The 24,956-nt window shown below is 40.9% G+C and overlaps 4 protein-coding genes and 1 long non-coding RNA gene across 5 annotated transcripts in view; 1 reads left to right on the top strand and 4 right to left on the bottom strand.

Moving 5' to 3' along the window:
- The window catches only part of LOC132972966 (metabotropic glutamate receptor 8-like), a 139,491-nt gene extending 137,837 nt beyond the window's left edge, over positions 1 to 1,654 (bottom strand). The window contains exon 1 of the mRNA XM_061036127.1: positions 1,000 to 1,654. The gene's annotated coding sequence lies outside the window, so the exon portion shown is untranslated. The remainder of the gene's footprint in view (positions 1 to 999) is intronic.
- Positions 1,655 to 6,798: 5,144 nt separating this feature from the next.
- Positions 6,799 to 11,221, bottom strand: LOC132972965 (E3 ubiquitin-protein ligase TRIM21-like). Its single transcript, XM_061036126.1, has 2 exons — positions 10,747 to 11,221; positions 6,799 to 8,420 (listed from the first exon to the last, which is right to left on the bottom strand). Exon 2 carries the CDS (start codon positions 8,405 to 8,407, stop codon positions 7,004 to 7,006), a length of 1,404 nt encoding a protein of 467 aa, XP_060892109.1. The 5' UTR covers positions 8,408 to 8,420; positions 10,747 to 11,221; the 3' UTR covers positions 6,799 to 7,003.
- Positions 11,222 to 11,371: 150 nt separating this feature from the next.
- LOC132973463 (E3 ubiquitin-protein ligase TRIM21-like) lies at positions 11,372 to 12,911 on the bottom strand. The gene is given in 3 exon segments (XM_061036955.1): positions 11,372 to 11,386; positions 12,170 to 12,199; positions 12,201 to 12,911. Coding segments are annotated over 3 exon segments (756 nt in total).
- A 3,963-nt stretch (positions 12,912 to 16,874) lies between these two features.
- On the bottom strand, positions 16,875 to 24,726 carry LOC132972962 (acyl-coenzyme A thioesterase 1-like). The gene is made up of 11 exons (XM_061036124.1): positions 24,611 to 24,726; positions 23,954 to 24,166; positions 22,812 to 22,911; positions 22,547 to 22,737; positions 22,290 to 22,459; positions 21,181 to 21,300; positions 20,182 to 20,264; positions 19,933 to 20,026; positions 19,169 to 19,249; positions 17,597 to 17,738; positions 16,875 to 17,210 (listed from the first exon to the last, which is right to left on the bottom strand). The coding sequence occupies exons 2-11, from the start codon at positions 24,147 to 24,149 to the stop codon at positions 17,074 to 17,076; spliced, it is 1,314 nt and encodes a 437-aa protein (XP_060892107.1). The 5' UTR covers positions 24,150 to 24,166; positions 24,611 to 24,726; the 3' UTR covers positions 16,875 to 17,073.
- LOC132972964 (uncharacterized) lies at positions 17,116 to 22,778 on the top strand. The gene is made up of 2 exons (XR_009672956.1): positions 17,116 to 17,246; positions 22,529 to 22,778. It is a non-coding gene; the product is annotated as an uncharacterized LOC132972964 (long non-coding RNA).
- Positions 24,727 to 24,956: the final 230 nt, after the last annotated feature.

Below are 24,956 nucleotides of genomic sequence, written 5' to 3'. Positions count from 1 at the left end.
TCTGGATAAAAGTCTCTGCTGAATGTAGATAACCAGAAGAAAGAATGCAGCTGTATGCACTTTTGAATCCTCTTCATTGTGTGATTATAAGGAGTTAGTTCAGCAAGATACCTTCCAGTCAGGTGCTGGTGTACAGAATAGTCACTAAAAAGCAGTCAAAAACATGATGGGAAAAATAGAAAAATGTATTTACTTGATGTAGAGAAAGCTATGGTGATGGTTTTGATGCTTGAGCTGACTCAAGTCACGTGCTTAACAATAATCAAAGTCAAGATTTGACTGGTAAACTCTGATTCCATTACTGGCTTTGACACATTTTGATTTCATCCACAAACCAGCTTTTACACTTTAGCCAAGTCTAAAATCAGGTTTGGGATAATTCATCTTTTTTCCACATTTCATGGAGAGTCGATTCTATTTGTGCGTAATGCGCACTAAAGCAGGTGCATGGAAATGCGACCTTTATTCGTATTTAAATTATTTAACCACTTTATTTAATGTCCTGCTTTTATAAATATTTGTACCCCTCTCTTTTCAATATGGCCAATAGGTTATAACACACACACACACACACACACACACACACACCTCCGCCTCGCGCGCAAACATCAGCGAGCCACACGCTTAAAAATGAAATACACGCTCACACAAAACACGCGTGGACTCAAAAACACTGAAGTGTGCGCGATTGAGGTAATTCACATGAGCGTAAGTTGATTGAGCTGAAAAAGAAAATCTTGAATCTGATCCGAAAGCAACTGAAACAAAAAATCTGAACCCTTCCATCCAGAAGTCTGACTGATTGATTAGCAGCCCGCAGATCGATACAATAATGATTCGATGGATTTGACAGGTGGATTCACAGAGAGATAAGACAGTGAGAGTTTTCCCATCCCATGACGACTATAAAATCATCGATGAGTTAATGATTATATCCTGAAATCAGCTCTTTTAATAACGATTTATGTTATTAGTCAATGCTGTGATGCGTTCAGGTACCTTTTCTCTCTCCGCAGTTGGAGCAAGTGTTTCCTCTCTGTCGGTGTCACAGGTCAAACAGATGTTTTCTGTCTCCAGCTGTTTGTCACATCACTGATACATTTTCCTGCGCTGGGACTCGATCCAGCTCCACATCAGCATCCATTCAAACATTAAAAGATCAATTATATCCAAATCCACTTTTTCAGTTCGTGCAGCGACAGATCAGAGCTGCTCCTGATTCTCACAGAGAAGCGGCAAATTCCTCCTAACAGCAGCTCTCTGACGCTCCGGCTCACCTGCAGGTGTCGGTTCGACTACGCGGATCTCCTCTCTGGGATCAGTGTGCCAGACTGGTCACCACAGTGAAGGCATGTTCACGTCAGCGCTGAGTGTTTACACATCACAGAAGTCAGTGACGCGCTTTATTGGCTTCTCGCAGCAGCGTGCGCGGTAAGGTGCGGTGCGGCGCGGCGCGGCTGTCCTGCGTCACGGTAAACACGAAAGGTTCCCGCGTTCATCACACCAGTGGAGTCCAGCCTGAGAGGTGTCCGAGGAGCCCCTCAAGTTCTCCGGCCACAGGTCCGAGCAGGAGCAGCATGATCCGGGTCCTGATGGAGATGGGGAAAAGTGTGCCCAGACGAACACGTGAAACCACTGAGGAAGCGCGCGTGCGTGTGCGGCTCGTGCGGTAACAGCTGAAGTTTAATGAGCTTCAATAAAGAGAGAGAGAGAGAGAGAGAGAGAGAGAGAGAGAGGAGCGTCTGAGAGTAAAAGCACCGGAGATGGAGGCAGGACGCCACCCAGTGCACAAACACAGAAACTACACACAATCAGCAGCTGGGGTTCTTCTTCGTGACTGCTTAAGAGTCATCCAAAATTTTTTGGACACACACACAGGGATGTGAACTGACACACACTGAACCATTATCACCACTGTGCTTTTTTTTATTAGTATACTGTAGGCCTGTTGATTTGTAAAGGACATTTCAAGGCACAAAATTGCACTTAAAGCAGTCCATCCTAACCGATGTGCCTCCTATGTGCAATATTTCAGTGAGTATGCATACTTACTGTATGTATAAGTGAGTGTCTTTAATGCTAGGCCATTGAACCTCTAGCTAGTGGATCCAAAAGCAATTTAACATTTGAGTTACATTTTATTGAGTACAAGGAGGTCAAGGTGGTTGGATAGATGAAGAATTTTCAGTACAATAAATAGAAATAAATCATTACACATAAACTTCAACAAAGGTCAAATGAAAAAAAGGGCAGAAACTAACCTGTAAGGTTCAATATGGAAACAGGGGCTTCTTTAGGTCCCTGTTACAAACATTTTACTAGCAAGGACCACGCAACAACAATATTTTTTCAAACATTTAATGTGAATTTCTATGATATATTGAGACAGATGTATGTAGGTGTATGAGAAGGGTGTAGGATGGCCGTCGTCTTTAAGGCTGGTCTGGGAGGTTGATCAGAGATCGGGCGAAAGGGAGACTCGGAGTCGGGGTTCCGTCTCTGGCATTAATCGACCCGAACTGATTACGGCCCAGATTGTACCTGAAATGAGAGAGACATGGGAGAGGCCTGTGCCAAGTTTAACAGGAAGGGATGAGGAAGGAAGGTGAATGGATGAGAAGGAGGGAAGGGAGGGTGGGTTGAAGGAAATGAGACAAACAGAGTGTGGCGAGGTGACCAAGTGCTTGTCAGGTAATTAGAGGGGTGGTTTTAGGCGAGGTCCTGCTCCCGTAAGTGAATGCATTAACACCATTTGTCGCTTCAGTATCCCTCTATGTTGTGTATATAGACCATAGACAGACTTTAGTTTTTGGAGTGTAGTGGCATCATGATCACAGACATAGGGAGTAAAATGGCCACACATTCCTCACTTCTTCATGGTGGGAGAGACGGGGAGAAAGAGACTGACAGAGGCTGCTCCCCGATGCTCCTCTTTTCTTTGGTTAGATTTTCAACACAACACCCCTTACTCGTCCTACTTTCACTCATCCACACACCCTAACCCAACCGATTAACTGACTCCACACCTCATAATGTTTGCTGGCTTGGTTCATTAATGTAGTGGTGAATGAATGTAAGAGATTGAGAGTAACTCCTTGTCTCCTCCCGTCATTTGAGCCGGCTGTGACAGTGAATTAAAAACACAAAGTTTTTTTTTGTGATCCTAACTTACAGCAGCAGAAAAAAACACAATCAGTACAACACACAGATGTATGAATATGACTGCAATATCTATAGGTTATAGGAGGGTCGTGATTTCTACTGTCAGAATCATTCACTTCTCAACTTGTATACTTAGCAGAACTCGTAAGTCACGTTTCTACAGGTTGTAGTGGTACGCAGAAAAAAAAACAGTCACCTCAATTAGTCATCAGAGAGAAACAGACTTTTTTTGACAGCAGCCCTGTTCTCACTAAGACTGACTTTCACTCTCACTGGAAGTAATCTGATATCAAAGCTCCTCCTTCAGTGTAGCTCCTCCTTCAAATTGAGGGTCCCCACTCTCCCACAGTATTAAGGAAAAAACAACACATTTTGGCCATTTTTACACTTTATTCATTTTACACTGTCAGGGACCTCTGTAGCATGTGGAAGATCAATACGCAGCAAAAACAGCTTGGCACCTCCACCTCATGCTGGTCACCATCCTGGTCACATTTTGCTGTGGGATGGCCTCCCATTCCTCAACCAGGAGTTGTTGAAGGTCAACCAATGTGGTTGTGTTGGTCAAGTGCTGTCAATTAGGTGCCAATTGCTCATTCCATGCATGGTCCTTACAAGTTATACCTCGTTGTAAAGGTGACTAATCAGGCTTTCCAACGATATATAATACAACACCAATTAGTATTATTAAAGGGTCAAAATAATTGACCGAAATAATGTTTCCAAACTTTTCATTTGTTAACTAGGATTTTGTGTTGGTGTAAAATAAGCTTGTTTAAAGTTTAATTGAGTATCCACTTTAAGTTGTTAGTTTTCTAAATTCCCCATCTTGTTTCTTCATTCCCGATTTTCAACCAGGGGGCACTAGGGGAAACTTGGAGGGAGGGAAATGTAACAAAAACCACATAATTTAGATCATATCACCACAATTAGTTTTCTTTTTTATGCTAATCTTTCAAATTAAAAAGACACCACTCTAGCCAATCAGAAGGCAGCAGTCACTATGAGTGACACTGATTTATCAGAAAGTCGCTGTACCACTAACTAGCTACATACCCCCCTAAATTGAATGGACATTTGTTAATAAAAAAATCAGAGAAAAAATGATGAAGTTGCATTTTGTTTCGACCATTTTGTTTGTTGCCATCATAATATACAAGAGTTAAAGAGATTGTGCAAGAGTGGTGTCCCCACCAGAAGCTAATGCTATACGGGGGTCTTTGGCATGGCTACGTTTGGGAACCTTTGAGCTATAATATTCAACATGAAGCAAACATGTTCAAAAGGAGAAGGATATCAGTTAAACCATCCATAACTGAAGAATCCACCCAGTGTCAATACACGAGAAAACGACATACATGTGAGTGTTTGACTAAATATACATGTAAATAAATCCCCAACCAGGCCGGGGATGTAGCTATCCCAGGACTCGAGTCTTTCAGGTTCAGGTTGTGTAGAAACTACATCGTCTAAGGTGTCTTTAAGTGGTAAGTAGACACTAAACTTTTTCATAATACATGTAAAATACAAAAACATACTTTTTTACTACTCACAACGGCCTAGGACAAACTCACAGTACAAACTCTGTCATCGGTGACGCGTTTTGATTGTGGGCTAGTGCACGCAAGGGGAAGAATGAGCAGGGAGACAGGGAGGGGTGATTAGTTCATCAAATTGGTACCTTTTTGCAGACATTGGTTGAAGTTTTTACATTTTTTTTAACTGCTACAGATGACGGATTTCTTTGTTCCTTTTTCAGAGCACATTAATTTCTGTCAGGACCTAAAGACAATTTCAACCAACATCTTAATAAGTGTCTCTAGAGAAAATGACCAACCCTGCCTTTAATGTGTGCTTTGCATTAAATGAGAAGTACATTTTCAATAGAAATACCTTTAATTAAAAAATTACTTCAGGATTAAAATCTAGATTACTGTGCACAAACAATGCGATAAAGCTGGTTTATTGAGGGCCTCACCCGGGGCACCAATTATGTTGGGGTTTTGCAGAGCTCACACATGGGCAACAATTATGCTGGAGTTTTATGTAGTCAATTAAGGAAGATTGGCAGCGAAGGCAGACACTAGTCTTGATGCCGACGAGGGTGACGATCAGGCCGCCAGGCTTTGAGCCAGACGTGACAGTGAAATAAAAACAAAAAGTTTTTTTCTGATCCTAACTTTTATTTTTTAATCATTAAATATTAAATATGACAGCAAATAATTAGCCTTGACACAGCTATAATTCTGTAGATAAACTATGAAATCAGTCATGATTGTACAAATATAATTTAACATTTAAATGAAGCTGACGAACAGAGAAGAAAGGAGGAAAAAAGGTCTGGCATACTTGAATCAGATCTAACCACACTGCAGGACTTTAGAGTAGCGGGATCTTAAAATCTGATGGAGTTCTTAAAGGGATAATTCACCCGTTGAAACATGAATTTGTATTGACATTGGGTCATATATGTAGTAGAAATGTGAAATCAATTTTCAAGTTGGTGCCTTCTTGGCCAAGAAAAGGCAGAAAGTGTCTTTTTGGCTCATGTGGATGAAAGACACCAAATCCCAGAATGCACAGCACCACAGGCCACTCCCACTAAGGTCCTCTAGTTCAGAATCAGAAATACTTTATTAATCTCAGAGGGAAATTCGATCGTTACAGTTTCTCCAAAATATACAATATAGCAGTAGAAATATAGTAATAAAAACATTTACAGACATATTTACTTCAACACATAAGGCCATTTCCTCAAATGATTCAGAGATTTCTTCCAGAATTGATCTTGGAAATTCCTGGCAGAAAACAGACTCTATGTCTGCGTCCATAGGCAAACAGTGAGAGCTGCGACACTACCAGTCCGCCCCAGTTCGAGCCGGCCCCGGCTCCTCGTCCTCACGGCCAGCAATATAGCCGTGAGTTGGTTGCTGCCAACAGGCCAGTTTTGTTACTGGCTGCTGCGGCCAGCAGCAGCCAAGACACAAGACCAACCTGTCGGCAGCAGCCGTCTCGCCGCTGTATTTATATTTTTTCGCCATTATCAGCTTTATCCATAGAGCCTGTTAGCATATCTTCCAAGCAATATGGCGGACGTTAAGTTTTGATTCTGGGAGTTCCCACCCACTGATCTGTGATTGGTCTGTAGCTTCAGTGGTCGAAAATATGAGGAACTAGCGTTGTAGTTTCCCCCTGCTAAACGCAACAACTTCCGATGACGCAAAATGACGATTTTTGCGTCATCGGAAGCTCCTTTTCAGACTTAGAAATACAAAGATTTCCCATCTCAGGGGAAAATGAGGACGGGATGCACGACCATTAAAAAATACTACCAGGTTTCTAATGATACAAAGCTTAATGCAAATGGGTGAAGTATCCCTTTAATCACATGATCATAACAATCATCACCTGTTTTTATTTGTAGTTTGATTTGGAGCAAGAGAAAGAAAAGAAACTTTACATACTTTTATTGATTTAACAACACAAGAGAAAAGTCAAATATTTTTTCTTACATCAACAACTGTTCACGGGTCATTTGTGCCGACATTCAGCACTCCTTCAAAAAAAATCTTGATTTGACACAAAGACATTTAAGAAAGGTTCAAAAAGTGAGAGTAAATGTTGATTCTGACTTCAGTGTTTGAAACTATCTACCTCATGTCAACTGTATACAAAGTCCTTCATGATGATTCTTGCTGCATATTGTTTGTATGTTTGTTAACAGCTGAGCCAAAGTGTTGTATAACAATCTCTCTGCTTAACAAAGATCCTTTTTACTGACCAGAACAGTCAAAGTCTGACATTATCTCTGACATGAACCTGATGAAACTCAATGGTTGCTCTATTCAGTTTGATTGACAGGAGAGATGATCAGAGGGGCAGAGTTTTTACCACCATTGTTAGGAAAGGGACAAAAGTATGGGTAGAGCTTCTCAGTGAAGGAGCAGCCAGTGAAGGAGTAGATCAGAGCTGTAGCATCGACGTCATAAAAGGAGACCAGACCCTCCTCATAATCCACAAACACCCCCACCTTCTTAGGACCAGACTTCAGAGAGAGACGAACTCCTGGGCCAACACCAGCTTTGTACTCATTTTCATTCCTCAAACATATCGTCCACAAACCTTTCTGAGGACACAGAGCGATTTCTCCCTTCCTGTCGATCGACCCTCTGGCCACTCCTAAATTCCACTCAATCTTCCCTTTAACCTGAACCTCGTAGTAAAATCTGCCTGAAGAGAAACTCTGCTTTGATAAAACAATACTATACTTAGTAAATCTCTCTGGAGTGTCTGGGAGATTCTTCTTTGCATCACCGTATTTAACTTGTTTTCCATCATCAAACAGGATGAGATAGGGATTTGCTGTATCAGGATCGAGTGTCACATCCACCTCATACTGCTGGACCCTCTTCAGCTCCACCTTATAGAGCCGCTTCATCTGTTCACTGATCGTCTCCTCCAGCTGGCTCACAGCTCTCACCACAGTCCCCTTATATGAAGTTGGATGGACTCTGACTTCAGTCCAGTTCTTGGTGTATGGAGCAGCGTTCAGTGATGTGAAGTTTTGGAGGAGGTGGAGGTGGTCTCTAGAGCCTGAGAGCTGCTTCACCTCAGTGCTACTCTTCTCCAGCTCAGAGATTTCCTGTTCCAGCTCTTCGATGAAGCCTTCAGCCTGTTTCTCTGTCTTCCTCTGCTTCTCTTTGATTGTGTCGAGGAGCTTGTTTAGGTTTCTCTGCACAGTCTCCATTAAAGCGGTGAAGACCTGAACACCTTCTGTGATCTCTCTCTCTGCATTCTTATCACTGAGCTCCACTGAATGTTTGATCTCCTGAATCTTCTGTCGTCTCTTCTGGATCATCTGCTGAATTTCAGCCTCTGTCTTCCCCAGCTTGGCCTTCTTTCCTTTATATTCTTCTTTCAGAGGAACAACATCATGTTTCTTGTGGTCTTCAATTAAGCACAGCATGCAGACACACATCTGGTCGTTCTTGCAGAACAGCTCCAGCAGTTTGTCGTGCTTCTCACACATCCGGCTTTCCAGGTTCTCCATGGGGGCGATCAGCTGATGTCTTTTCAGACCTGACATTGTCAGATGAGGCTCCAGGTGAGCCTCACAGTAAGAAACCAGACACACCAGGCAGGACTTCTGGGCCTTCAGTACGGTTCCAGTGCAGACGTCACAGGGAACTTTTCCTGGTTTGCTGCTTGCTTTCTGTTGAGCTGACTGTCTGAACTGAGCAGCCATCACAGAGATGAAACTGAGAAAGACAACAAAAGCAAACATGAAGTTAAATCTGCATCTGTCCGGAATCTGATGTTCTAAGACATTAGCAGTCAGGGTCTACAGTGTGCTGGGAGTGATGGATAGTCCAGATAAAATGAAGAGTGGAAGTTGTTACAGGTAGAAATATTTCTGGAGGAATGAGAGCAAAGTGGTGGAGCTGGTCATGAGGAATTTAAACGAGTCGTTTCTACCAGATTACATAGCTCAGTAAACTATAGTGTGGTGTAGAATAGAATAGTATAAGAATAATATAAGTAAAGACAGCATACACTTAACTTAAAAACACTAAATAATTAATTTTAGGTAAAAATGATCAACACAGGAGTGAAGAGAGGGCTTATAAAAGATCCATCCTGTTAGCTTGTAATACAGGATGCTTCTTATTAGAGCTGGGACGATATGCCTTTGTGGTAATTCGATTTTATCATGCTTCTTGGTTGCAGATTTGATTCATATTGCGATTCTAAAGTATTGCGATTCGATGTGAACACTGAAAAAAAGACGCTGAGTGCAGGACCCACACACTGCCGATTTCACTCTTCACGCTCGTTGGGAAATATGCTCTGCAATAAGATAAACGCACTGACGTAGCATGCTAGCTAGTGGCAAGCGGGGCTAACTTAAATCAACAATCAAGTCATCGGCTCTCTGCTTCAAACACATTTACTAAACATGATGTTTTGAGGTTATTTCTTAAAAAACTGAGTGGTCATTACCTGACCTCAGATGCTGATTAGCGAGCTATCCTAGTGGCTCCAGAGAGACAGTTGTATGAAACTGAACACAGACATGACTTCTTTCAGTTAGAATAGAACATTTTCACATTAATAAAACTTTCTTGTTTATAAGTTGGTTGAGTCTGAGAGAGGAGTGGTAGCTATGTTGATAACCTGAAAGACTCTGAGCTACTTTGAAACCAAGGTGTGCATTGACTGCTCCTTTACACTTAACCAAGCTCTCGGCTCACGTCTTTTGTTCTTATGTATACGGATATGACGTCAATATGATCGATCCCAGGGGAACCAAGCGATTTTTTGAATAGTTCAATAATAAAAACGCGAGAATTTGGTGAATCAGTTAATTATCCCAGCTCTAGTTCTTATGATGATAGATGGTTAAACTCACTTTGTAGTTTGTGGGGTATACAGTTAAATTCATATCTAACATTTATTGTGATTTATCACGACTGTTTGAGCTCGATTATGATTGAATAAGCAGCTTCAGGTGATCATCAAGCACAATTCAAGGTCACATATTGTTCAAAATACACTTCACCATGTTTTTCTAACATTAATATGTGTCCCTAGTCTGTCTCCAAACCCCCAAATGATGAGAAAAGTCCATCTGCTCCACTTTTAAGAAAATGTGTGCTCAAACAGGCCGTTTGGAGATGTTCCCTTCATGACATCACAAAGGGCAGTAACCCCTCCCCCAGGTGGGTGACACTCCACAAGCTAGGTATTTGTTCTGCCCTCTGAATCTGCCTTCTCACTACAAACAATAGGACATGGAGCGAGAAAGCCCGAGACACCGCAGCTCATTTACATTTAAAGGTACAGAAACAGAAACAGCCTGTTCTGAGCAGGGCTGAAATAGAGGGGTTTATAGGCATGATCAAATACAGGATCAGAGTGGATTAGGACAAGAAACTTCACAGATGTTTTGGGGAGCTATGAGACTTATTTGAACTTGTTGAAAAGGAGGATAATACCTTTAAAGAGGATATATTATACCCCTTTTCCACCAGTCCCCTGTGGTCTACATAAAACATCTGTGCTGTGCTTTGGACAAAATATGACATAAATCAAGCACCAGAAAGGGTTTTTGGCCCTGTGAAAACACTCATGCTGTACAAAAGCTATTTGTAGCTTTGTCATGTGTTTTCCCAAGTCGCATTAAACCCTCCCTTAAAGTGACTCTGAGAGGAGGAGCAACACTGAAGCTTCAACATCACATTATCTGATATTAAAGTAACAGTTTATTTGAGCCACAGCAGAGCTGCAGTTTAGAAAAGTCTTTCTGTCTCTCTCCAAAGACAAATCTGACCCAATTCATCGAGTTTTTCTCAAGTTAACTGCAGATTTTCAGTTTAACACCGGTGAGTACTGTTTATTTTACATCTGTTTGACCATTCATTCAACTATCATACCATAGAAATGTGTCTTTGAAATAAAAAACTACATGCATCCTACATTTTATTCTGAGCCACAATCATGAGTTACACACCAAACTATGACTGTCTTGTTAATGTTCAACCGAAGGCAATAACAGCTAGCCTCAGATTATACTCAGGGATTTACCTTCTCTCTCAGTTTCCCACTTGTTAGGATGTTATTAGTCAGTGTCAATCACACAGAAAACAGTCGAGGAGAATCGGGGTTGGTGACATAACTTCAAAGTTGTTGTTTTTATGGTCAGGAATTCACCTCAGTCCTGTAAAACAAGTGTAGTCAGTCGCGGACTAAACCATTAGGCATAGGGTCCCATAAATGCCCTAAAAAAATCTAGTTGAAGAATTAGTATCATTGCTAATTTGTCTTAACTTTGTGGTTAGTTATTATGTTTTTCTAATGAACCCATACGCAAAAATGTAATCAGAAGAATGGCTTATTCATCTATAACTCATGTCTCAGGGCCCCCTCCCCCCTCCGACTGCATACATGGACTGTTCCATGAAGCACGGCGTGTTAGAGGAAGTGATTTACGCAGCAAACACGGGTGACAGAGAGAGAAGAGAAGAAAGCGAAAGAGTGAGAAGATACTAATTTAGAAACAACCCATTATGAAGCGAGTGCAGAAAAAATGGATGTAGCGAGAGGAAAATAGATGTTGTTTAAGCTGACAAAAGTTATCACGTTCTTTACAACAGTAGTCTACCGGCGTCACTGTGCTGCCACGAAGTCCCGTGACGTCATTAAGACAATCTTACATAGCCTGTTGCTGCAGGTGGAGATGGTGAAATAAAGAAACATACAGATACAAAGAGAGAGACGGAGAAGGTGCAGAGAAAGAAACAGAGGAAATAAAGAGAGAGACCGAGGAGATGAAGAGAAATTCAAAGTTATTCGGTTGCCTCACTTCAGCTGTTTGAGCCCGAAAAAGAAACTGGTTTTCTTGTGATAAACAGGAATTAAGTTCGCCGAAATAACAACATCATTGTGCAGATTTGTAGGAAATTCAAAAGTCAAGCTTTGTCAAGTCTGTCCTCAAGATGAGAAGGAAACAACTTTTAAAATGCTTGTTTTTTCAACGGAGATCGGATCGATCGCTCCTGATGCGTTTAGGAACGCAGGAAATCTAAACTCTCATCGTGTTTAGGGACAGAAACAGAGAGGATGAAGAGGAATACAGGGACAGAAACAGAGAGGATGAAGAGAAATACAGGGACAGAAACAGAGAGGATGAAGAGAAATACTGGGACAGAAACAGAGAGGATGAAGAGAAATACTGGGACAGAAAGAGAGATGATGAAGAAGAGGAATACTGGGACAGAAAGAGAGATGATGAAGAGGAATACAGGGACAGAAACAGAGGATGAAGAGGAATACTGGGACAGAAAGAGAGATGATGAAGAGGAATACTGGGACAGAAAGAGAGATGATGAAGAAGAGGAATACTGGGACAGAAAGAGATGATGAAGAGGAATACTGGGACAGAAAGAGAGATGATGAAGAGGAATACAGGGACAGAAACAGAGGATGAAGATGATTTAGTTTGATTGACAGGAGAGATGATCAGAGGGGCAGAGTTTTTTACCAGCATTGTTAACACAGGGATCAAAGTATGGGTAGAGTTTCTCAGTGAAGGAGTAGATCAGAGCTGCAGCATCGACGTCATAAAAGGAGACCACACCCTCCTCATAATCCACAAACACCCCCACCTTCTCAGGACCAGACTTCAGAGAAAGACTGACTGGTGGGCCAGCACAAGCTTCATACTCGTTTTCATTCCTCAAACATATTGTCCAGAAACCATACTGATGAGACAGAAAGATTTGTCCCTTCCTGTTGATCGACTCTTTGGCCACTCCTAAATCCCACTTTGTCTTCCCTTTAACCTGAACCTCGTAGTAAAATCTGCCTGAAGAGAAACTCTGCTTTGCAAAGACAATAGGACAAGTATCAAATCTCTCTGGAGTGTCTGGGAGATTCTTCTTTGCATCACCATCTTTAACTTGTTTTCCATCATCAAACAGGATGAGATAGGGATTTGCTGTATCAGGATCGAGTGTCACATCCACCTCATACTGCTGGACCCTCTTCAGCTCCACCTTATAGAGCCGCTTCATCTGTTCACTGATCGTCTCCTCCAGCTGGCTCACAGCTCTCACCACAGTCCCCTTATATGAAGGTGGATGGACTCTGACTTCAGTCCAATTCTTGGTGGGTGGAGCAGGGTTGAAATAGAGGGGTTTATAGGCATGCTCAAACACAGGATCATTTATAACAAGAAACATCACAGTCATGTTTTGGGCAGCTCTGAGGACTTACTTGAACTTGTTGAAAAGGAGTATAATATCTGACCTGTAAATAATAAACAGACTCAATTTTCAAACTCTCTCCCACATCGTTCCCTTATTCGCTGGTGTCGTTTCCTACATTCTACAGAAGGAAGAACACTACAAGTCAATATTCATCATCAGACTGACAGTAAAAACAACAATTTTGATGTGAAGTTGTATCACCAACCCTGATTCTCCTCGACTGTTTTCTGTGTGATTGACACTGACTTAAAACATCCTAACAAGTGGGAAACTGAGAGAGAAGGTAAATCCCTGTGTATAATCTGAGGCTAGCTGTGATTGCCTTCAGTTGAACATTAACAAGACGGTCACTTTAGTTTGGTTTTTTGTACGACGGAGGATTAGGGCCACGTTAAAAACATTTTTTTTTTTTTTTATTTCGAGATTATTCTCGTAAATTAACGAGTTCGAGAAAGTTCAGTATCTTTTCAGGGTGCTGATATTTTATGACAATGTGAAGATGATGATGTGCCAAAAGCATGTGTAGTTTCATATCTGCATAAGTAAAGCCCCAACACAACTATTGTTAAAGTGTCTCATTTGCAGAGCCAGTTTGTGTCCTGTTCATACATCATTTTACAGATAAACAAGGTCTTGCAAGTTGAAGTGAAAACTTCTCTTGAACTAACTGTTTTTACCGACTACACAAGGAAGTAGCCTATTTCCTTATTAGTGAAACCTTTAGGGCAATATGCTCCATGTTTGTCATTTGAGAACAGGATGCTGCTGCTCTTCTGATATAGACTAAAATAACCACTTTATTCTTTTATTCTTTAAAGACTTTAAGAGTTCTACTTTCATCATTTTCGCGCAGGTTGGTCTCGAACTCGTTAATTTACGACTTTAATCTCGAACGTTGAACGTTTTTAACGTGGCCCTAATCCTCCGTCGTAGTTTTGTGTCCATTAACCCTCAGGCATCAGTAGAACTACCCTCTTAAGTCATTAAGGACAAAAATGTCCACTTCCAAAAAACTGCTATAAAAATAGAACAGATTGATGTTTTTTTCAATATTTCTACATACATCTCTTAAACAACTTCAGCCCTGCTCAAAACTACCAAACATTCAATCATTTTTAGGAATTTAACCCTTTAAATGCCAATTTGATTAAATGATTCTGGCATTTAAAGGGTTAAATTCCTGATAATTATTCAATATTTTATAGTTTTGAGGAGGGCTGGAGTTGTTTAAGAGATGTATGCAAAAAAAAGTAGAAAAAAATATCAATCTGTTCTATTTTTATAGCAGTTTTTGTAAATTGGACATTTTCGCCCTCCAATGTCCAAACAGGGAACTACATTTTAAATCTGATGCGACACAAAAACTAACAATTCATCAAAGTCAATATTTTGGATAATCTTTGACATATCCAAGACTGATATAAAAAAAAATCCCCCAGTCACCAAATATGTGTTAAATGGAACATAACTAATTTTTGTGTTGTTTTTTTCATAAATAACAACAGTGACATCAAGTAATCAAAATGGCATTTAAAGGGTTCAATTCCAAAAAATGAATGAATGTTTGGTAGTTTTGAGCAGGGCTGAAGTTGTTTAAGAGATGTATGCAGAAAAGTAGAAAAAAAATATCAATCTGTTCTATTTTTATAGCAGTTTTTTGGAAGTGGACATTTTTGTCCTTAATGACTTAAGAGGGTAGTAAACATGTTTCAGTGTTCTATTGATCTATTAAAAAATAACATTTGCATTTCAAAATGTGTCAAGAGAGAGACTTTCTTACAAAAATGTGTACCATATGCACTAACCCAGCCAACATGATGGCCAGATAAAGAGGAAACATTTGCCCAAATGGACAAAAATGTCCATAATGATGCATGAGGGTTAAATACAAATTTACAATCACGATATGATATCATGGTATGATAGTTGAATGAATGGTCAAACAGATGTAAAAAAAACAGATTTGTCTTTTTGGAGAGACAGAGAGACGTTTCTAAACTGCAGCTCTGCTGTGGCTCAAATAAACTGTTACTTCAATTTCAGATAATGTGATGTTGAAGCTTCAGTGTTGCTCCTCCTCTCAGTGTCACCTTAAGGGAGGGTTTAATGCGTCTTTGGAAAACACATGACAAAGTTTCAAATAGCTTTCGTACAGCATGAGTGTTTTCTTATAGTTTATTGTCAGTATTTGTCAGTATTACAAGTATACAGCAGCAGAAAAAAACACAATCAGTACGACACAGATGTATGAATGAGTGTATAATGTATAGGTTAAAGGAGGGTCATGATTTCTACTGTCAGAAGCATTTTCATCTCAACTTTTTCAACTTTTCAAGTAAGTCACGTTTCTACAGGCTATAATTGGGGGCTGCGCTGATTGGCTGCTATTATAACAGCATGTCTCTGATTGGTAGGTTAAGGGCGCACTCACTCTAGGCCTCATTGTCCCATACTGTGCTTAAGCAGGATTGCGCCCCCTCTACATCCCCCAGCTGGCCTGCACACACACAAAAATAAGAGATAAAATAAGTAAAAGGGACGTGCGATCAGGTCTACGTCCGCACATCGGAGTACAACACAGAGAACATGACAGATACTTTACTGACTGAACAGAACAATAGCCAACAGGGAAGCAAGCTGACTGAAGCAGGAAGCACAACAAACATTACCATGGCGACAACAGCAAATTGCGAAGCATAAAGTTACATGATGTTATAAATTCAGGACCAACTTGTTGATTTGTGGCAACAACACAAGTGTTTTCACAATGTGTCCTGTAAACAAACCACAATCCAACTGACAAGGAAAGGAGTCAGACCAAAATGTTTACCGTAACGGATGTACCAGCTGTGGTGGAATTTCTGTAGTTATTTAGATTATAATGTACAGATGTCACTAGGTTTATTCACTGTTCTCTAATGTCAGTCAGACCTGACAGAGTTCAGTTGTTATTAATACACCAAGTACAGCTTGGGGAGTGTCAACTGTTCTTCCTGATATCTGCAAGGATGTTTGGTAGACTTGTTGTCTGCTCCAGTGTTATAGACGTCACAGATTAGTCTAGGTGGGTCAATGTGACCCTGATAATGATAATGTCTTTAGGATATATGCGATGCCTTTCGAGAAGTTCGGCAGATGTGATTGAGCGAGACACGAGTACAGAAGTGTGATGTTGAATCATGTCTCCTCCGGAGTATTCATCTGATGTATAAACTTTCATCAACGTAAGCCATCTGAGTCAACTGAGTCTTATTGTATGGAGTCAAGTCTTAGTAATTTCTTCAACACCAGCTAACAGCTAGTCACATTTAGCTTGCCTATCATGTATGTTTACTCTTAAATCGCGTCTGATCGCACGAGATTATACTTTGTGGTAGTCGAGACTCTGGTTGTCTGCAATTTAATCGTTAAGTGTGTGGTGTGCTGAGTTGATCGTCTCGTTGCACACCACGCACTATGAGATCTGAACTGTTAATCGGTCATGATGTCATGCGTGGGGTCTCACATTTAAAAAAATTGTTTAAGATTTTCAAAATCGTTTAGTGTGTGACAGACATTAGGCACGGCACGGATTGCCTGGTGTGAGTGTGCCCCAAGACTCGAGTGTTATGCAGAAGGAAGAAAGCTACAAGTCAATATTCATCATTAGACTCTAACATAATACGCCCAGTTTCAGTTGGCATGGTTTTCTGTACAATCACAAGCAGAAACCAGACACTTGTGGTATAAAAGCAGAGAAGCCGGACCAACTAGCGTTTGTTGGCAGAGTACAATAAAGATGACTTATCTTATCTTACTGCAGAGCAATCCTCAGAGAGAAATAGAGCGGTTTATAGGCATGATCAAATACAGGATCAAGTATAATAAGAAACTTCACACACATGTTTTGGGGAGCTCTGAGACTAAGTTATTTTGAGGATGATATGTGACTTCTAAAGAAAACAATGACTTTTAAGGCAATATTATATTTGTAATGTTGCAACCAGAATCACTTCATGTTTGTATCTGTATATTTCTACATTATTTCTGTACTTTTGTTTCTTTTACAGTGATGCTCGATTGTTTTATTGCATGGCCATGTGGAACAATCAGTACATTTCACTGCCTCATCTGTATGAGCATGTGGCACATGTTGTCACCTTCGTTACAGGTGGGAAAATGAAGTGGCACCAGGATTTGTGCCACTGTACAGATTCTCCCTGAGAAACACCAGCAACTTCCTCCAGGCGTCTTCCTGAGCGCGAGAATGTGCCACCATCTCCCCGCCCCACAGAGCCACCACTGCAGAGACAAAAAAGACAATTCTGAATCATTCAGGTACTCGCCATCCAGTATCACCAATATCACCAATACCTTGGTGTAACACTTGCACTTGGTGTAATACCAAACTAAGCTTTGACCAACAGGAGCCACCAAAGACTCTCAGTCATCTGCAAAAGCTTGATCTCTGCAGCCATAACTAGCCCTGAACAGCAGGCATCGCTGAATCAGCCATGTGTTTATGTGTTTTTATGTGTTGTGTAATGTAAACTGATTTTTTTCTCTTGCTGTCAAACCTGTACAGTGCTGTGAAGAAGAATTTCCCCTTAGGACAATAAAGTCTAAGTCTCAGTAATCATTCAACGCGTCTCTGTAACTTCAGAAAAACAGTGTGAGAATCAACACACCCTTCTGACGTGAGCCGACTGTTACAAAGTTGGTGGCGCGAACGTGTGGCGTGTACGGAGGCTCAATCAGGTGTCCGGCGTTTGGGTACGACAGGACAGTCAGCAGGTGGCTATTCCCCGCTCGCTCCATCATCTCCTTTATCTGAAAGAACAGAGAGTAAAAGCTTAACTTTAGAATTGTGAGAAGATTTCAAAATGCATGATCATACCATATCATCATATCATATAGTGGAATCACTGTATCCCAAGATGCATTGGGAAAAGTAGTGTATAACTGACGGTCACTATCCAAGCAATACCCTCATGCATTGGGGTGCAAAGCTTTGACGAGGAGATAGTGGCTCTCCTTCATGGCAGACGGATGGGAGGAGTGCTCGCTGAGTGAACCCAGAATCATAAAACAGTTCATATTTGTGTGTGTGTTTGGAGAGCGTGCGTGCACCTTTATGCGTTGGGGGCAGCAAAAAGTTAAACTCATTTTTACAGACTTTGTAAGTCTTGTATTTCTTTTTATAGTTGTGTTATACAGGGGTGCCTCTACCTCATCCCCTAGTCCCTGCAGAGGGGGCCGGCTGATGGGGTCACCTCCTTCCGACCTCTCATGAGCCTTGAACAACACCCAGACCCGATTGGGAGGGGCTCTGTTTTTTATCCTAAGCAAAATAAAAAAATTGTTTCCATTCATACACATTCCTGGTGTTTGGTGTGAAGAGTAGTGTCATGTACAAATGTACAAATAGGAAAACATTTCAGTATTTTAAAATATATTTTTGTCTCATTTTTGCTTTCACACAGAAAAGGGTCATAAAACATTGATATTTAGTTGTGTATGGTTACTTTGCTTTAAACACTGCCTCTCCATTTACTCTCACCCCGTCGGCATCATGCAGGGATCAGCTGGTGGCTGCTTGACAGCCTGCTAACGTGACAGCCCGCTGCAGTCTGTTGCTCTAAACTTTTAGCCATACTCTGTTTCCATTTGAGAAGGTGACACGTGTACAACGATGTTTGCATGTTTTGTTTACCGTTTTCTCTTCCTTGTCGTTATACTTAACACTGAAACGGAAAAGTCCCCACTCGAACTGATTTGAAAAACAGCAGTGTTTCCTCATACTGCAGCCTCTCCTCACCGCTCGTCATGTGTGTAGTGCTGTCAGCTTCCCCAATTTTAGCGCATGGTAATTGGGTTTTAACTCGGTGGAGAGGGCTTTCCTTATTCAAGCGCATGGACTCACAGGCACACACAAACAGAGCCTATTCAAAGAGAAATCATTTGCATGGAAACTCGTATGTTATACCGCAATTTACAAGCACGTATTGAACCGTGGATGCCATACCAAACAGTTCAATATTTTATTGAGAATTGTTGCATTCCTATGCATAATCCATGTTTGTGGGTTATTATCCAGCCTTTGTACTCATTTTGATCAAGCTTTTAAACATTGTTTTTTTACGTCTCACAAATGACTTCGCTGTCACTGCTCAGTGTGACAGAAGTATGCAGGAAGGAGGAAGTTGTTGCAAGACGCTCCCACAAGAAAAGTATTCAAGTTATGATAACAGATAACTCACGTCCTTTGCAGACTCAGTGGTGGCAAAGTTCTGATCGTCCTCTCCAACAACCAGCATCAAAGGACACTTCAGTCGGCCCACCTGCCCAAAGAGAAACAGGAGAAACATTTCGGCTTTATCACCAGCTACAGTTATTAATGCACCACCTGTGGAGTTATCTACCTGTGGATGTATGAGACATTACTCATAGCTAGAAGGGATTTTTAAATACTGTATATACTGAGGTTATTAGTAATTACTTAATAATAATATTTCTCATGTCATTACTGTGATAAGAAAGAAAACACCTCTTTGTAAAAGAAAGAATAGCTTTAACTTTGTTATTAATTAGATTTTCATCCCATGGTTATGGCCGCAACCTTCCTGGTGTTACAGTTTAAGTGAGCACTTGGAGCACTCTGGTCTCGGGTATGTCTTGATCTCGGTTAGTTTGGTCTTGACTGCAACACTAATGCACGGTTCACATACAGGACATTAAATACAGCTACTGCCATCATGTGGCACATGTATGTCACTACAAATGCAGTTTTGTTCAGAGGTAACATTTCTACACCAGCAGTGACTGAAAGAGGACTATAACAGTATTGCACTTTGAGTAGTCCGAAGACTAGAAAAGAAATATACAAGCTCAAGTCCATTTACCATTTAACTCAAACAATGCAACTAGTTTGTCCAATGTCAAATAAAATCTATCTATCTTGTAGCAGACCATTCCTTAAAATCCAAAGAATGGACAGAGAGAACCCCTGTCTGATGGGACTCACATCAACTTTGAAATCGGGGTCAGTGGGGATAGGAAGCAGCAGATCTCGCCAGATTGCCTGGTTCTCCTCGTTGAAGCGGGTCTTTTCAGCATTTCTAATAGGATGAAGAAATCGTATTCAACTTCCCAAAACTCTTAATGGTGAATTATGTTGACTTAACTCAGACTTTACATTTTTGAGAGTTAGGCACATGGCCCACACCAGATATCACATTCAGGTCAGGTTTGATCAGATGGTTCAGTAACTTACTTGTTTAAGTAATCAAATGTTTGTTTCACGGATCCATCTATTGGCTGCACGTGACTCCCACTGACAGACACGACACACCTGAGCTGGAAACAAACATGGGATCATCAGAATTCATTTTAATCAACAAGAATTATCCAAGTTCTTCTTCTTACACTCTCTGAGCCCGGTACGAGCTAAGAGATCTAGATAGCAGTGTCAGTGAAGGAAGCGGAGGGGTTCTCTGCCTTTTGTTGTTTAAAACTCAATTCTTGTTTTATTTTAAAATAGCTTTCAGAGTATTTTTCCCTCACCCATTTTTATTTTTAAATATCAATCAATCAATCAATCAATCAATTTTTATTTGTATAGCGTCAACTCATAACAAGTGTTATCTCGAGACACTTTACAAAAAGCAGGTAAAAGACCTTACTCATTGCTATATTACAAAGACCCGGCCTATCCATCATGAGCACTTTAGCAAAGCAGCAAAAGTTACAGTGGTAAGAAAAAACTGCCTTATTAAAAGGCAGAAATCTTCGGCCGGATCCCCGGCTCATGACGAAACAGTCTTCACAGGCCTAGACTGCGCCGGGCTTGGAAAGGGATAGGGGGAGAGATGGGATAAGATGCAGGAAGAGGGATAGGGAGCAAGGGGGTGGGGGGATGTATTATGTTATTCCTTTAGTCCCCCTAGACATCATCGTAATAAGGTCATAACAACTAATTTCATGAAATCTGTGGTGAATATATATGGATTCAACATTTTTTATCTTTGGATCTAAGACCAGCCGTTTACCGGACTTCGCAGAATTTCATGTCCTCACATACAAACATAGTCCGTTCCTTTTTGCCACCCGCTGAGTGTAGTGACTCCGCCTACCGTGATGTCACGCTGGCACAGTTTAAAGGACATTTCTGCTCCAACCAATGTACTCATCTGAACCGTTAGACTGACAGCTTAAACTTCCTTTATTAGAGACGTAATCATTTGAAAGAACCCCTCAGCTTTGACAGTCTTACCTTTATAACTTCAGAGTAAACAGCCATTTTGAAGGTCATAACGGCGCCAAAAGAAATACCCAACATGGCGATCCTGCTGCCGAGGACCTGAGGATGCTGCTCCAGGACTTTATATGCCTTCTGCAGCAGGACACATGACAGAAAACCATCTGTTAAAATGGTAGGACTTAGACAGGGCTTCATGTGATACAGGAGGGAAATAATGCATTTATAATATGTAGAGTTACATATTTATGTTTATATTTAGAGCTTTATTTTACATATATATTTATATATGCATATAAATAAAGATTGTAGTAGCCTTTGTGCAGTAAGAAGCATTACGAGTGTCTCTGCATGTCTGCTTTAAGTAAAACATTGCCTCAGTGGGTTCAATGATAAATCTGCTCATCCACAGCCAATCAAAACTCTTCCTGCTGTCAGACTGTTGACGCAGTTATGATTTTATTATTTTACCACAGTAATCTAGAATAAAGTTAATCACAGGTGCTGATGGTTCATGTTGCATCATATAACACAAAGACAGCTCGTATTGAAGGAGACTGAACCTCTGAACCAAATCTTGATGATTTATTGACAGAAAACACACACGCACACACAGATAACACACACTGACCCCAGTGTCCACTGTAAGCAACACATGTCATGCATGTTTCCTAACATGAAATTTAAGAGTTATTAATGACACGGTTAGGTTCCTTATTGTACCCCTATAGGTACATTTGGCTGGCACTGAGTGAGTCTGCCTCCTTTTTACGCACATAAAAATGATGTCCTATCGTAGAATAAATTGTTATCCAAAGTCTGGGAAAAAAACAGTTAAATTATGTTGTTTAACTGAAATGTGAATATGAAGCAATGAGCGCAATAAAACACAACCACAAAACTTTTCACTGTCAGACGACTATAGGAGAATTCTGACCAATCCGGTTGGACTATGTAAATCCTTAGTCAGGGATAGGCCTAGTGAACACAAATCATCATGCAAGAATAGTTTGCCCTCTGGGAGACCCCCCAAAAAAGAGACTGTGTCTTAATATTGCAGTGTGACTTATATTCTGGATTATTTAAAACAACTAAAATGTTAAATGTATCATTTAGACACTCACCTCAAAATATTCATTTTCAACCATCTTCCCGGTTTCCATGGTGATTTTCGGAGTCAGGTAGTCGAGAGCCAGGGCGGCAATACCATGGGAGGCCAGAAGAGATGGACGGTACTCCACCAACTGCCCTCCACCCCCCCACAGGTCAATGAGAGCGGGGAAAGGTCCCGGTCCTTCATACAAGACAACACACCAAAAGGACTGTCAGTGATTGTTGGTGTGAATGTCCTACCGTCCTCCAGATTCATCACTCGTCCTACCTGAGGGCAGGAAGAGGGTCGCAGTGAGTCCCTCCTCTGTGATCGGGATTCTGCGGACACCGGGCGCCATGTACCAGCGCTCTACAACCACACCGGCCAGTGGCGCCTGATCTGTAAAGCCCTCTGTCTGGTGACCCTGGTACACAGAGATGGTGACCTCCATGGGAGTCTGGACGTTCATCTTCCTCAGCCTGAGGGACAATAAGAATGATTAAACTCTGATAATGATATTACATTTTTAATAGATTTTTTCTAATTTTCCTACCTGAGCCAAGGTTTGCTGCCCGGCACTGGTCTGAGGCTCCAAAGGAGACCCATCTGTTCAACCCCAGAGTATGTCCCTCCAAGACTGGGATCCTCTGAAACTGTAGAGTGAAAGATATAAAAATAATTATAACCTCAGGTCATTCAACGTTCCAAAAGTGTATTGTTTTAGGGCTGTGTGCAATAAGTGCACAAAGCAGTTAAACATCACCCGTGTTAATCAGCACCAGAGTTACTTGTACCGTGCCAAAGCTCGTTCGGGCCAGTTTATTTGACTAGTGGAACCGCTTCGTACCACGCTAAAGCACGTTTGAGTGTTTGCTCTACCTTCCTTGAACATTATCAGATCACGGAGCTCCGTCCAAATTCGGCTTAAAGATTTATTGAAATTACGTCTTTTGAATTGACCGGGGCTGGAAGTTATTCTCAAATCATTCACTTAAATAACCGTAATAAAAAAAACTTTGTACCCGTAAAGTACACACACAAAAAAACCACATACCTAAGTCAATCATCACATACAGTCCATCTGATGCCCAACGCACATCCTTTGGATTACATCTTCACACACTGAAGACACTTTTTCACATAGCTGCATAAAACTGCTGAAATTAAATATCTGTGAAGGTCATGTTTTATGTGTTGCGTTCATAATTCATTTGATTTTATTTCTATTTTGACTCTTTTCCTACCATTTGACAAGTCGATAGAGATGCACCGATCCATTTTTTTATTCCTTTCCGATCCGATTCCGATACTGACTTATATTTTTCTTAACATAAATAATAATGTTATTGTTGTTGGTATTATGGTATTTCTGGCTAAGTTTGAGCATAGACAATTTAAGAAAATTATCAATCTTAACATATTTAAAACATAACAATGATGTGACCTTATCGGCTTTCTGTCTTTTAATTGCTCTGTTGTGAATTATCATCACATGCTTGAAGGTTGTAGGTGCTGCTAGTGACCCGGAGGTTACACAGTAACTGACATATGGGGGAAAAAATCATCGAGTGCATGAAAGCATTTGCAGCACAAAAAGGGTAAACAGTCTCTATAAGCCTGAGTGTCAATTTTTTCAAAACCTGCCAACATCTGCTATGGCTTGAATAGTCTAGGTGTAGATTTTGAGTCATGTACCGTTCACAGTCCCTGTGTTATTGGCGTTGTAGTGAGCGAACGCCTCCCAGTTGTGTCCATCATCACTTTGATGGAGGGCGTGTAGGGTCACCTGGAATCCAGGCGGCGTGTTCTGAACCAAGATGCTGAACTTCTCATCCACAAGTCCTCTGGAGGGCTGGACGGACAGCTTCGCACAACACGGATTCTTCTGCATCCTGATGTTATGAACTCCTGAAATAATCATAAACCAAATCTCAATGCCAAACTGCTTCCACACCTCAGATTTAAAAGGTGGTGCGTCTTCAATTTCAAAATCTTACTCTGCAGCTGCAAACCAGACAATATCATTTTGCATGAAATACAAGTTATTTATGTTATGCTGTTTTAGAGAAGTTCATTTGTATTTTAAAACTAAAATGTGTCGTTTTCATTTCAAGCAATGCTTTGATTTCAGTTCGAAATATTCCATAAATAACCATAAAATAGTTAATCAGATATGCACTCTTTCATCTGAAAACATATCCCAGCTTTAATAGTTGAGCATATTTACAGTAGAGACCATGTCAGTAAACTATGAGGGCAAAAAACAAAAAGGAAATAATCGTGAATTAATCGTAATCGAGGTGAAATGTTAAATGAATAGTGAAGTTGATTTGCGGAGCCATGGTAACGTACCTTGAAGCTGTGTCGTTTTCTACCTCTGGGGGTGTTCAAATCGTCACAGAGTCCGTGAACTGACACCTGTCACTGAATCTGTGTAGTTAAAAACTCGACAGAAAGGTGAAGTCACCCTTAAACGAGATCCATTGAGTCTAAAGTTCAGTTTTACTCTCCTCCCACAGCAACATTACAGTCAGCCGACACACGATGGCGCCATCGAGTCGCAGAAACTCGTCTCTAGGGGACTTTCGGCTATTGAATTTCCTTTCCAAATGTTTTGACAAGAACATACAGCATGTCACTTAAAAGATAGTTTACAACCTTTAAATGTTCAGCTTCGGCACTGAAAAGCTGGCAGACA

This window comes from Labrus mixtus, chromosome 4 (assembly GCF_963584025.1).
Source record: "Labrus mixtus chromosome 4, fLabMix1.1, whole genome shotgun sequence".
Taxonomy (NCBI): domain Eukaryota; kingdom Metazoa; phylum Chordata; class Actinopteri; order Labriformes; family Labridae; genus Labrus; species Labrus mixtus.
This window is presented reverse-complemented; position numbering and strand designations above follow the sequence as displayed.